The sequence below is a fragment of the Dromaius novaehollandiae genome, chromosome 3, assembly GCF_036370855.1.
Source record: "Dromaius novaehollandiae isolate bDroNov1 chromosome 3, bDroNov1.hap1, whole genome shotgun sequence".
NCBI classification, from domain to species: Eukaryota; Metazoa; Chordata; class Aves; order Casuariiformes; family Dromaiidae; genus Dromaius; species Dromaius novaehollandiae.
This window is the reverse complement of record NC_088100.1, coordinates 46,957,884-46,970,475: the sequence shown is the minus strand read 5'-3', so window position 1 is coordinate 46,970,475 and position 12,592 is coordinate 46,957,884. Positions and strand designations below refer to the sequence as shown.

Sequence of the window (12,592 nt, the reverse complement as noted above, 5' to 3'; positions counted from 1 at the left end):
ATTTTGTTAACGCATAACATTTGCACTCTGCAGAATCACAATAATTCCAGGCATAAACAGTTTGTAGGGAACCCATATGTGCCAGATAAAACCTTTTGTGGGTGAGCGGATGTTGTGTATGTTTTATGTAAAAAATATTGAAAACAATCAAAACAGCAGAAATATCCTATATGTAAAGTGTTATTTTCTGAACTGTTTTTTTTACCATGCGGAGGCTAAAAAGGGATTGCTCCCATGATCAGAAATACCTTAAAATTCCACAGTCTTAACCTAAAATAAGAGAGCGAAGGAGCGTACAAAATAATTTACGTACAACCATATTTTTTGTATGAGTGACCTTTGAAGACACGTTTGCACAAAGTATATCCTTCACATTAAGTGCCACAGTAGTCCAGTTGACTTCAACAGCGTTACTGACAAGCTTTGTAGCCAAAAGGCACATTGAAAACTTTGTTGTCCTCTATTAACAGCTCAATAAAGAAAAAGAATAAATAGTATATCCATTGTTACATATGATAAAAATAGATAAAGGGTAATAGGATTTTGTTTTTATAAACTACACTGAGAGAAACTACATGCACAGAATTTTCTTTAAAAAATAATTTTTTTCCAACAGCATTTTACCACTATGATTGAATGAATCATTCTGCAGCACTAAAATGAGGAATTTAAAAAGGTAAATACTTATTTTCAGGACATTACATAGCCTCTCATTATCTGAAATAGGATGGCACTTATCTCTGCTGTATACATACTGTATGTATATACTCAGGCCTTGGGAAGAAGGAATTTGAAGAGTATGAAGTTCAATATTTGAAGTCTCGCTTCTACAGTAGCATGATAGCTCATTCTCTCTTGTATTTAACATTTTATTCTCTCCACTTTTTTCATATGCTGAATGTGGCTTAGGATAGCAGAGGTCTCAGATTCACAAAGAAAATATAGAATAATGAAAGCATGCTAATTTTGTTTCCAGCCTGACACAAAGGTATCCAGGTACAGATTCAGGTTGATGTTTGTATTTTCCTAGGCATTGTTTAATGGGTCTGTACGTATGCTTGTGATCAGTGCGTACCCATTAGACTGTTTAAGAGGGAAATATATTCACTGCCACAGTTCTAGTAACAGTCTTGATTCAGCTGCCTAAATACAGGCATCTAGCACCATCTGAAACACACACGGATACCTGAGGCATCCACAGGTAGGCAGATATGACAGTGGGATCCTACAGGAGACCTGTGCTCTTCTGGAGTGGCAGCTGGAGGCCAGGCACAATACCCTGCAGTATCTGGAAAGACACTAAAATTGAGCCCATGATGTTCTGAACAGGAAAAACAGTCATTCCTTAGTAAGATGATTTTAAGCAAGAACTATGTATCCTATCTGAGTGAAAGTCTCAGTGAAGTCTACATGTACTACACGAGTCCATTTAAAATTAGAAATAGTGTGTTGTAGCTGTAGTGGGCTAAGCAGATAAGCATAAAAAGATTTATAGGGAGAAGTAATATTTTTTATTAGACAAATCTATATACATCTGAAAAAAAAAAATGGAAAAACATTCAGGCAGACACCCCCTCAGGTCTTCAGTAAAGAGGACTGTAAACCCAAAGCTTCCTTGCTTTTACCAACTATGTCATCTGATCTAGTAATTAGTGAGCATGAATTAGTAACAAAAGCAAACAAAAAAACCCCACATTCTTGTTTTTCACAGGCCAGAAGCCTATAATGAATGGAGATAATTAGAGTTTACCAGACTATGCCCAAATTAACCACCTGGATATTCACAGAAATATTTACGTATAATTTGCACTTCTTCCATTACAATAAATAGTATTTAATACTCCATCAAAAATAATAAACCAACTCTTCAGTTCAGCTACATTACCATATGTAAGATAGGCATGCACACAGCAAACTAAAGGTTGGCCAAATTAAAAATATATATCAATTTCCATAGGACCAGGATTCTACCCACAATGTATTTTTAAACCTCACTATTAAGCTGAGCTACATCAGCCTAAGTATTTCGCAGTACCACCAGTGAAGCTGGTGAGCATGTGATAAGGGCTAAACTTTGGCTCTCCACAAACTGAGTGATTTGCACCACTACTTAACCTAGCATGACACGACTGTCACCATTCCACATCCTACAACTACAGCCATAAGGACTGCTAGGGTTGTTCATTCCTGCAATTAATTCTGCTAATTGCCAGCTTTAATTGATTACGCTGCTCCTAAAGACAGAATTCTTTAACCAAACAGGAAAGGAACAGAATAAAAGTAATCTTGTATTTGGTTCACTTTTCCAGAAAAATTACAGTAAATACAGGGTATAAATAAATCAATACATTGAATTTCAGAATGCTTCGCAAGAAAACTTTCTTCTTTGATGTGATTATAGTTTATTGGGTTACAGTCCTCAGACTTTAAGCTTTATAAGAGGCAGATACAACTGCAGAAACTGTACAATAGTACAGTCCCTGAGTAAAGGCACTTTACTCAGTGTGCCTTTTTCAAGAAACAAGCTATGTTCCAGCTAGTCTTCCAGACCGCGTATGAGCTTTCGCAGGTTGTGCAACTTCTGCCACTTCCCTACTCACTGTCACACTAAGAGCTCTATCTATTACTTTGCAAAGATCTAGCAGAAAAGCTCAAATATGAAAGAATCATATAAATCCAAATTAATCTTACTGTATTTGTAAGCATTTGCATACATCCACAAACTACATTTGGAAGAACTCTCTCAAGTATACCATACGAAACAAGCTGCAACTTGTTACTGCTAAACATATATAACACTTGGGCGTATGTTTTCTTCAGGACAGGATTGCAAGGTTCTGATAGATCCTGTCTCCTAAATATCAAGAAAAAGACAAACTAGATGCAGGAGTCAAATATTTGGTAATGCAATTAGTTCTCAAAATAGCTGACATATCCTTTCTAAAACATCTTACAGCACAAAATCTTGCGTATTCTTTAAACCTGTGAAGTTAACTGTGCCTGGAGGAGATTCATAGCTTGTAATGCAGTAATAAGTAATTGTTTAGTATTTCCTTTGAAGTACACATTTGCTGCCACACTGTTTTACTAAACACATCTCATCTGCAGATCCAGAAAATTTGTTTTGCTAAACGGATAATTATAAAGCTGTCTATATAACAAGCTATCCTCTTTGAAGCTCTAAATCAGAATACAAGGCTCTACTTCTGTAATGAGTATTTCTTTTTATTTTTATGAATCTTTTCACCCTCAGGAACCCTAAGCACACTCATTTCACATCAAATCCTTCAGTCCAGTTACAGCGCCTGCTACTAGTCACTGAGTTATTATTTAACTATCTACTTGAAATATAACTGTTATTTCTCAGTTCTTAGATAAGAAATCAGTTTCACAAATATCCTTTCACTCTTAACAGAACTGACTAATTTGTAACACATTAATTAACAAATTCAAAGCCCTTTTTATCTTCCATAAAATAGCTTAATTCCTAAATTAAAGAGATTACCATGTCAAATCATAAATGTAAACATGTATAAAATAATTTACTATTAAAAATAAAAAAAAAACATACTCTAAGGAATTTACAGGTAGCAAAGCAGCTATGGATTCTGTTAACACTTCTAGATGAGCACCTAAACTTCATTAATGCACTAATTCAATAAGCTTAAAAATATCAGGGTTGCCATAAATTTATTCTGTTTACCGCCAGGTAACTACAAAAGTCTACTTGCCTGAAGGAAAACAAAATTGAATTTTAATAGAATTTTCTGCCACACAGTGCAGAATGCATATGTGGTATAATAACCTCGGTACCTGTATCAGTTGGTACAATCACTGAGAATCCTGACATTAAGAATGAATGAAGAGATTCAAACTTCAGAAGTGTGCTAGATGACTCCATAAACTATTGCCTCCTTTGGGAGGAAAACAAACAGTGAATTTTGGAGAAAGCTCAGCAAGAAATTAAGAAATGGAATTATAAAACACAATTAGATTTTAAAAAAACATAAATTGAACTAGATATATACTATTGTTACTAGTAATGTACACTTCCAGTTTTGCATCTCCCAGATTTCATGAATCAGTTATTGGGAGTTTACTTTTAAAAACGTTAGATCAAAAACTAATCCCTTCCTTTATCTTCGCTGGATTTTTTTATTCATGCTTCTTGCTGAATCATGCTGCCCACTCAAACCACGATTAAAATGGATTGGAGATACCTAGATTCAACTCCATGTGCTAATTTCTTTAGCAGTAAGGTATTAAACCTGGAAAATATATACCTGCCCTTCAGGGCAATAAAGGAGTGCCCTCAATATCAGTCACGTCCAATTCTCTGATATAGAAGGTATTTCTCATTTTCACAGAGAGCATCAGTAAGCCTTAGATATATCATGATAAAGAACTGGATCTTTAAAAAAAAAAAAATCTAGTTTTTTGAGTTCCAGATGGCTCTTGAACTACAAGAGTCATGGTTGCAAAGTTTTCCTTCACCCTATTAATCTCTTCCAATTTTGTCTAGAAAGGAAAAACAGCACATTTTTCAATTGTATTAGCTTAATCAAATTAGTTTAACATGATTCAAAAAGCTTTCTAAAAAAGTAAGCTGAAGGGTTCTGATGATATCAGGCTCTTTCCCTTATTACAGCTGGCCATTTAACTTGGCCTTCGCACATTGGTCAGACTCATTATAGGATTTTTTCAAAGGAAACAATTTAATGTAACTGAAAATACACCATTCTTTCCTTTAACAGTTCTTTGTCTTATCATTCAATTCAATAAATCTTCTGAGAATATTAAACTAACATTCATGACCACACAGGGAAGAAAATGAAAATTCACATAAACTATAGTTCACCTTGGAGTCACAGGACCTGGATGTTGAAAAGCCAGTTAGTGGAAGCTTTCTTATGATCGGGGAAAACAAAGAACAAACTATGAATATATGTACTGAATACATGAATGTATCCACCTGGTCTGTCGGTGTGCAAATATGAAGGACTATTTGGGGGAAATTACCTACACACTTACAAATCCAACATTATTCTCACTTTCATTTCCATACTCAAATTCCAAAGTAATTATAACTTCAGTATTGTTATTTAACTGTCAAAATGGCTAGTTTCAAATGGATTTTCCAGACAACTCTGTGGATAGAATGCAGTGTATATTCTATTATGAAGAATGTGTAAAGGTAGTAAAAATTTTTTCTGGTGATCATCGTGTCTTTTCAGAGTTATGTATTTACAGAAAATCTCCATGGATCTATTCTCATTTTCTGAGGAAGGCAATACCCCAGCTTTTAAAAAATATGTATCTTTATTCATAAAACATCTTCTCTCTTTTTTTGAATCAGATGAAAATCCCCTACAAAAATATACCGTAAACCTATCCTGGCCATGCAACACATCTCTATATTCTTGCCTTGAGTATTTATTTGCACTCTAAATTTTATTACAACTACTTTCCACACGCTGAGAAATATCATGCTTCTTTGTGGAGAGGATCTAAGCTTGAAAAAACACACTATATCCAGAAAAGAAAGGAATTAAAAACATGTAAGAAAAAAACATGAGAAGTAAGAGTAGAAAAGGAAAGCTGCACATACTTTGTATTCATAGGACTAAATCATGCTCCACTCTGCTCGGCAGCCTACAAAACGTATTAGAGCCAAGCTGCGATTTTCTGAGGAAACACTTAAATATTGACCTTAGGTACAGCATTCTCCAAGCATCACAGTGCTTCACTGCACGCGCCCTATCCTGCTACTGAAGTGAAGAATAGAATTAATACTCAGAATAGAAAAAAAATACACTCATTTCTACGTAAGATGAAAGTAGATAGCTGAATCAGATGATAAGCAAAAGCAATTACCAAGGAAAACTTTATGTTAATGAAGCAGCATTGCTTGTTAGGTCATCTTAATTATGCATGCTATGTTCTGACTGGAGGCACAGAACACTGTGGAACATTAATAGTTGTATAGTAGAAGAATTATGAACCCATACCACTCAATTCATGCTATAATTTGCTTGGTCTGAATCATGATTGTCATTATATACTAATGTAAGACTACATTTATACTGCTTTTCTCTTTCTGAATGTCAAGTATACCAAAGTCAAGTTTCATGAAATTAGTCTAAGCACAACTTCTCTGTTTCACAGTATTAATATGTTTCTGTTAGTACAGGACAGATTAATATGATACTGTTATAATTTAACAAAATACTTGGCGATCATTACTATGCACTTTTTCCATCTTACAGGAAAATCCAAATTCAATTTTTTGCCCCAGGCCACATCAGGATGAACTCTTGCAAAAAAATTTTATAAACTAAACTTTGAATTAGACTTCTTATGAACTAAAAGCTAAAGTTACATAATTAAATATTTTGATTTGGTTCTGACTTTTTTAGCTTACATTATGAATTTCTTCAAGAAGAATTCTTATTCCAGTGGAAAAATAGCTTTTTTAATGTCAAGACATTTTGCTCAAGTAATATTAAGTTGCAACTGCTTTCAAATGCAGAATTTAGTTTAAAGTTAGAGAAAAGTAACAATAATTCATATATCATATAACAGAGAATTGTGTAAAGACCCTCAATTTAGTTTAGAGGTAGTCTAGCAATAATAACACAAGGATCTCTCCATTTCAGACTAGTTTCAGCATCTCTAATTCTGTATTGCAATCTGCAGCATAGAAATACTTTCAGGAAAATAACATCAGTAAAACCACAGGTGTGCGCATACAAAAGGCACAGATTTTGGTGACACAGAACTCCAAATATTTAGTTTGCAGCTAACCTGAAAAACTTTCAGTGCTTCAATCCTTTTTGATTTGAATGATGTTCATATATTACAGTTAACTACTCTCTACAACAGAAATGAGCACAGAAAAAATATCCCACTGATTTCTTTATTTTTATGCACCAGCTTCTACAGCCCTGTAACAGATGTCTAAGCAACTCAATTAAAACTTCCTAGTACCTACAGTAGAAAAAAGAAAAAAAAATCTCATTCAATGGTATGGTTAAGCCAAAAACAAACCATTGGTCATCCAGTCAGGTATGCGATCAATCAGTACTTGTTGCTTTTTATCCTACTGTTCAGTATATTTAAGATTCTCAGATGAAGCCAGTTCAGCAGCTAAGTACGCACCCTTCCCACAGTCTAACTTTACAAATGTGCATTTTGAACTGCTAACAAATGAATTTAGTGGTGCTAATCATTGAGCAAATGGTGAGAAATAGAAAGGGAAATGTGTGAATGAATGGACAACTAACAACTAGACTGTGACAGACTTTACAGATGAGGGCCGTTTGGGATTTTATTTGGAAACAGCTAAGAAGCCAAAGGAAAAAAGGCATTTTAGGTATTGCTGAATTGTATCAGGAAGTGTAGAATCAAGCGCAATTTCATTACAAAATTTACACTAGTCTGAAAAAGCCCCCACTTTGGATTTAACCTGGGCAAAAATTTTGTAATTTCATTGCAATTTATTCACCCAATAGTAATAAGGAAAAAAAAAGAAACAAGGAGACAACAAGATATAGAAATCTTAGATAGAGTTAATTTTACTAGTAAGAAAGATGAAGTATTGCAATAGATTGATCTTTGACTTTTCTTAAAAAGGTATTTTCTAAAGGCCCAGCTTATTACCTGTGACAGTATCAGTATCAGTAAATATTCCTGTACTTTTTAGACAAAATAACTACTCTCACTTGTGCCAGCTACATCTTATCGTTCAATTTAACACACTATGTAGTTCGTTCTTTCCATTTAGTAAGAATACAGGATGGTCCTACAAAAACGGTAATCAGAGAATATTAAGTATATTAAATACTCTGATCACTGTTTTTATAGGACCATCCTACCCAACCTTTTCAGGAACTGATTTCATAAGCCATACCATGCATGTGCATGCATTTGTGCATGCATGTGCGTGTGTGTGTGAGACGGAGAGACAGAGAGAGAGCAAAACATATAGATTGTAACTGATACATTAAGAAGATAAGCATCACTTTGGTTTTCCTTGAACACAGAGAAATATGAAAGAACCCTCAAAGTATAAATAGAATCTGTTAAGAGACACATGAGTCATGCTAAAAGCCTTTTAATAAAAATAGAACGTGAACCCTTCCTCAGGACTTCTACGTACCACATTAAAAGTATATTCACAGAGCTTTATTTAAAAATCACCAATTAATTTAGACTTTACTAGAAATCATATCTATTTGATTGCTATAAATATTTCTACAAGCAAACCTTTTATCACAAGAATTCTGTACAAAGAAAACTCTGTATATACTTTTATACACATATGTGTCCAAAACCAAAGATACTGGAAAATCCACAGGTTCTTCCTGAGTTACAGAAGGAACAAAGCCAGTTGTGGTGTTGTTAATCTCCTGTATCACAGAATGGGTTTCACTTCGTTATACAAATAAGTCACCATTTATTAAATAATGGAATGACTAAATATAGTAGCATTCATTAAATAGTTTAAATTTGTTTTCCCAAAGCCCATACAAATAAAGTTCAGAAAACCTGAAAGGAGAGTGAAACATGTTGAATAATTTATTTGTTGTCAGTAATCTTCTCAGGTGTGCTAGAGAATCACCCTTCCCACCCTTCCTGAGCAGCAGCCTAGAAACAAGAACTGCCTTAACTGAAGTCAAAAGGAACCATACTTGGAAATTTGACTTGGAATCTTCCAAAGAAACAAGATGAAATTTTATACTCACTTGTTACCATGTTGGAATAAAGGTCAGGTAATTATGAGAAAATTTCACCCTACTTAAAAAGTTATGTATGCCAGCAGAAAACAACTAAAGATCAGCGTTAAGACTGGGCAATCAACTAGTCATAAACCAAAAAATGCAACATCAGAGTGAAATGAACAGTTCTAACTCTGACATGATGACGAAACTGGTCTGCATATAGTGGGAAGGTAGAAGAAGAAAAGCAGGACACAAACCTCCACCAGAGCTTATAAATTTTGTGACACAGAACTGCCTGGTTTACCCCTCCGGAAACCTACCAGCCTTGACTGAGGTCTCTGACTGCCTCAAAAAATACAATGCTTAGTTTTTCATTTGGCAACTTCTCTAGAGTTTGAAATGCTTCCACCTGGTTAAATGGCATTTGATTAGCTGGCTCTAACTAACTACATTCCCATGAAGGAGGTTTTAGGCTAATACTGTGCTGCATAAACTATAGTCATTAGCAACCAGTATTGTTACATTCACTCTGTTTCCTGGTATATGTGAAAATAAAACAACTTTCCCAGTTCAGCCCATATCAGTTAGAGTATTTCATAATAGTAATTAATATCTGTGAAGCATCTTTAATTCCCAGGTGTGTTACTTACGTAAATGCATATGAAGTACAGTGAAATAGAAGTCAAAATTAAGAAACCTAACAAATCTATTGAGAGTATGTCAATAAAATGACTTACTTCTTTCCACTGAGCACAGGAAAAACTTTGTGCAGGGGTATCATGACATAACTTGCTTTTACACTTTCAAAAGAAATTTCTTTTAAAACTTAAGACTTAACTTAAGTCCTGTGATGCCTTTTCTGTATCTAAGGGCCAGATTATAAAAGCTATTTAAGCACCTAACACTTGTCAAGATTACAAGGCCTTTAAATATTCTTTAAACTCTATCTGTATATCTCACATATCTAAAACCCAGATTACCAAAGCACATTTAGGGGCTTAATCCCCATAAATAATTCCCATAAAATATTAATCCCAGTGTATTCAAATACTTGGTTCTCGTGGTAACTACAGAAACCACCCAGAAGCGCAAAGAGTGCTTTTAAGGATCCAGAATAGAATGCAGAATATTTTTCTCATATTTCATTTTACAATAATAGTAAAAAAAAATGTGACTGGCCCACAGAAGTCTCTTCCAATCTATATTATTCTATAAATTTATTGACCATGAATGGATGTTCTGATAATGTAATTACTACTACTGATTCTGTTAACTTTTTATCCAAAGATCTATAGTTCTTGGATCGATACATAAAATATACAACTACAATGAGAAGTACTGCCAAAAATTTTAAATTAAAAAAAGATAAAAAATCAAAGACTAGAAATGTTAATACAAACAAGGAAACATAGCTGCTGTTTATTATTTTAAGATATTGCTCTATCTGTGAACTGCATGCATCCTTTAAACATTTCTAAAATTATTTCAATTTCATTTGCTTATTTGGAATTATTAGAGAAATGAACAGCATAACCTTACAGCTCTCATCCTACAATAAAGTGCAGTAAAATAGACCTATAAAATAAATTAAACTAAATTTTAAAATATGTTCCCAAATAACATATTCAATACACTACATATATAAAAAGTAAATGGAAGAAAAAATATTTTTTGTCTAAAAGGGACCATTTTCTGAAAACAAGACAAAAAGGAAATTAACTGCTTATACTATGTATTGATTGCCATTTAATATCTACTGCCTATAAAAATCTTTACATTTCATCAACAGAAAATCTTTTTCATAAGATACCTATGTTATGTGGCTCATCTAACATAATCCAGAAAACTGGATATGAATCTTCAAGCAACAGAATTCGGTATTTTTCAAATGGAATATGAAAAGGCTTATAAAAAAAAAAGCTAAAGGGCTTCGGAACTTGGTCAGCAAAGATGTCACAAATCACCTCTAGACCAAACAAAGTAGAAAATTAGATTCTTTCAATAAATTTTAAAATTGAAGGGGTCCTAATATAGGACATGATTTAAAATAAAACCCTTTCTGAAAACTTTATAAATTTAGATTTAATGCAAGCATTGAGCTGAAAATCCAATATGGAAAGTTGACTTCCATGTAGGTGATTGTGAGGGAAATGAGAGAATAATAGCAATGGAAAGGGGTGGGGCAGGGGGGAAGACTTCCAGAAACCAGAAAAAGACTTAAAGAAACTCAAGACCCATGTTTAGTTTATGTCAATACATAGGAACTGGAAAGGATAGCAAGATGGAGTTTTCGAATAATATTTATAAAATATCAAAAAAATAATTATGCAGAAACAAAATAAGAAACATTATAAAAGAGGCATCTAAGTGAATAAGAGACAAAAATTAAAGAAAGAGACAATGTAATTTATCTTGATTTTTGTAGGGCTTTGACATGGTCCCATACAGTATTTTCACCAACGAACTAGGGAAATATGATCTAGATGAATCATATATTTGTAACAGGGTAGCATTATCATTTGGACAAAAAATACAGCATACATAATTTTGAAATAAAGTTAAAATGTTTTTAGTCTAGAATATTAACACAAACACCACAGCTATCCTCTGACTAATAAGCAGAGTCAGATTTGGTCTCATGCTCCTAAGCAAATTTAGTGACAGGAATGAGAAGCTGAAGGTTTTTCTAGATTCACAAGCATATACAAAAAAAGGAACTGAAATTTGATATTCATACCGTCATAAATCCATCCAGCAAACCTGAATCAGGTTTAGGAGGTGCCTGCAATCGCTCCATAGACCACTTTTCAATGATTGATGACACCTGGGTATTTTCCGTATTTAGAATTCTGAATCCAGTCATATTAACACCACTATACCGATAGGGTTCCACATCCAAGGCAAATAAGTCCTGAAAAAAATGACCACCATATAAATTCTTTAATATACTGAAATTTGTATTTTGACCATCTCCCTAGATATCTGTACTGAAACTTGTCATGAACAACAATGCTATGCACACTAGAAAATACCGTATGTGCTATTTATTTGGGAGTTTGTTGCCTCATTCTGTGGGCAAATAACTCAACGCACCTTACAATGGGAATGATCTGGTTCACAGAGGAAGAAAATATTCCACTACCTTTAAAAAAAAGCCTTTTAGGAAATGCAAAGTCCAGTTGCAGAACTGTATCCACTACTATTTAGAAATGCTCCAATAAGCTTAAACATTATTATTAATTACTAATAGTATTAGTAGTAGTAATTAGTATTAGCTCCTTGTATGGCTTACCAGACACAGGCTTGATTATGGTTTGATTTTAAACCATAGCATTCTTCACATGCATCTGCCATACTTACAAACATAGATATGTCTTTTATTAGGTATTTTTCTCCAGAAGCATAACCTTTGCAATTCAATGTATTTTCAAAATACATACGTATGCATATGTGTATATTCATACACGCATGCACACAAAGGCAACATAAATGAATTAAGAGGAAAATAAAATTTTAGATCAAGCAAATAAACCCAACATTATCCCAAGCCTTTGACAGACTTTCAGAAACAAGGCAGAACCTGAGTTTGACATTAGGAAACTCAGGTGTAAAGTCAAGTTTTAAACATGAAGAAACCTCTAATTAAGCTGATGAAGAAAACAATCATGACTCATTGGGCTTAGCTAAGTGCATCATAAAGAAATTTGTTGGAAGTTATTCATGTACAAACAACCTAGCTAATGGTCACTTCAAAAAAAAAAATTTTTTTTATTGTGAAGGAAAGGCTGAACATAACTAGGACTACATTACAAAGTAGTTTATGCTCCTGTCCAGCATCTTTCTCATTCAGTTTAAAATACTTTCAGTTATTA

At 33.7% G+C, this 12,592-nt stretch overlaps 1 protein-coding gene across 1 annotated transcript in view; it reads right to left on the bottom strand.

Moving 5' to 3' along the window:
- GRIK2 (glutamate ionotropic receptor kainate type subunit 2) overlaps positions 1 to 12,592 on the bottom strand; it is a 438,669-nt gene that overhangs the window by 254,352 nt on the left and 171,725 nt on the right. Inside the window, exon 7 of the mRNA XM_064508825.1 lies at positions 11,458 to 11,631. Within this exon, the coding sequence (XP_064364895.1) occupies positions 11,458 to 11,631 (174 nt within the window). The remainder of the gene's footprint in view (positions 1 to 11,457; positions 11,632 to 12,592) is intronic.